General features: G+C 36.2%; 1 protein-coding gene across 1 annotated transcript; it reads right to left on the reverse strand.

The window, feature by feature from the left end:
- Positions 1-1,500: 1,500 nt before the first annotated feature.
- On the reverse strand, positions 1,501-1,745 carry LOC133101651 (KANTR integral membrane protein-like). The gene is given in 2 exon segments (XM_061206642.1): positions 1,501-1,565; positions 1,568-1,745. Coding segments are annotated over 2 exon segments (243 nt in total).
- Between the last annotated feature and the right edge of the window lie 232 nt (positions 1,746-1,977).

Here is a 1,977-nt window from a genome sequence, read left to right on the forward strand (position 1 = left end):
GAATATACAGTGGAGAAAAGACAGCCTCTTCAATGAGTGGTGCTGGGAAAACTGGACAGCTACATGTAAAAGAATGAAATTAGAACACTCCCTAACACCATACACAAAAATAAACTCAAAATGAATTAAAAACCTAAGTGTAAGGGCAGACACTATCAAACTCTTAGAGGAAAACATAGGCAGAACACTCTATGACATAAATCACAGCAAGATTCTTTTTGACCCACCTCCTAGAGAAATGGAAATAAAAACAAAAGTAAACAAATGGGACCTAAGGAAACTTAAAGGCTTTTGCACAGCAAAGGAAACCATAAACAAGACAAAAAGACAATCCTCAGAATGGGAGAAAATATTTGCAAATGAAGCAACTGACAAAGGATTTATGTCCAAAATTTACAAGCAGCTCATGCAGCTCAATATCAAAAAAAGAAGCAACCCAATCCCCAAATGGGCAGAAGACCTAAATAGACATTTCACCAAAGAAGATACACAGATTGCCAACAAACACATGAAAGAGTGCTCAACATCATTAATCATTAGAGAAATGCAAACCAAAACTACAATGAGATATCATCTCACACCGGTCAGAATGGCCATTCTGAAAAAATCTACAAAGAATAAATGCTGGCAAGGGTGTAGAGAAAAGGGAACCCTCTTGTACTGTTGGTGGGAATGTAAATTGATACAGCCACTATGCAGAACAGCATGGAGGTTCCTTAAAAAACTAAAAATAGAACTACCATATGACCCAGCAATCCCACTACTGGGCATACACCCTGAGAAAACCATAATTCCAAAAGAGTCATGTACCAAAATGTTCATTGCAGCTCTATTTACAATAGCCAGGACATGGAAGCAACCTAAGTGTCCATCAACAGATGAATGGATAAAGAAGATGTGGCACACATATACAATGGAATATTACTCAGCCATAAAAAGAAACGAAATTGAGTTATTTGTAGTGAGGTGGATGGACCTAGAGTCTGTCATACAGAGTAAAGTATGTCAGAAAGAGAAAAACAAATACCGTATGCTAACCCATATATATGGAATCTAAGAGAAAAAAAAATGGTCATGAAGAACCTAGGGGCAAGACGGGAATAAAGTTGCAGACCTACTAGAGAATGGACTTGAGCATAAGGAGAGGGGGAAGGGTAAGCTGAGACAAAGAGAGTGGCATAGACATATATACACTACCAAACATAAAATAGATAACTAGTGGGAAGCAGCCCCATAGCACAGGGAGATCAGCTCGGTGCTTTGTGACCACCTAGAGGGGTGGGATAGGGAGGGTGGGAAGGAGGGTGATGCAAGAGGGAAGAGATATGGGGACATATGTATATGTATAACTGATTCACTTTGTTATAAAGCAGAAACTAACACACCATTGTGAAGCAATTATACTCCAATAAAGATGTTAAAAAAAAAAATCTTGGACCACTAAATAGAATAAAAAAAAAAAAAAGAAACAAGAAAGATTGCAAATCAAAAACCTTAACATTACAACTCAAGGAACTGGACAAAGAAGAATAAGGTAAACCCAAAGCTAGCAGAAGGAAGGAAATAATAAAGATTAGAGCAGAGATAAATGAAATAGAGAAAAGAAAAACAATAGAGAAAATCAATGAAGCCAAAGATTGATTCTTCAAAAAGATTAATGAGATGGACAAACCTTTAGCTATATTGGCTAAGAAACATAGAGAGAAGACTGAAATTACTAAAATCAGAAATAAAAATGAGGACATTAGGACTAATTCTACAAAAAAAGAAAGGATTATAAGGGACTATATGAGCAATTGTACATGAGCAAATCAAGCAACCTACATGAAATGAACACACTCTTAGAAATAAAACTGATAAAGACTAAATCACAAAGAAGTTAAAAATCTGAATATACATAGCCAGCAAAAAGATTGAAGTGATAACCAAAAATCTCCCAACAAAGAAAATACCAAAGCCTGACAACTTCACCAGTGA

This window comes from Eubalaena glacialis, chromosome 11, assembly GCF_028564815.1.
Source record: "Eubalaena glacialis isolate mEubGla1 chromosome 11, mEubGla1.1.hap2.+ XY, whole genome shotgun sequence".
Classification (NCBI taxonomy): domain Eukaryota; kingdom Metazoa; phylum Chordata; class Mammalia; order Artiodactyla; family Balaenidae; genus Eubalaena; species Eubalaena glacialis.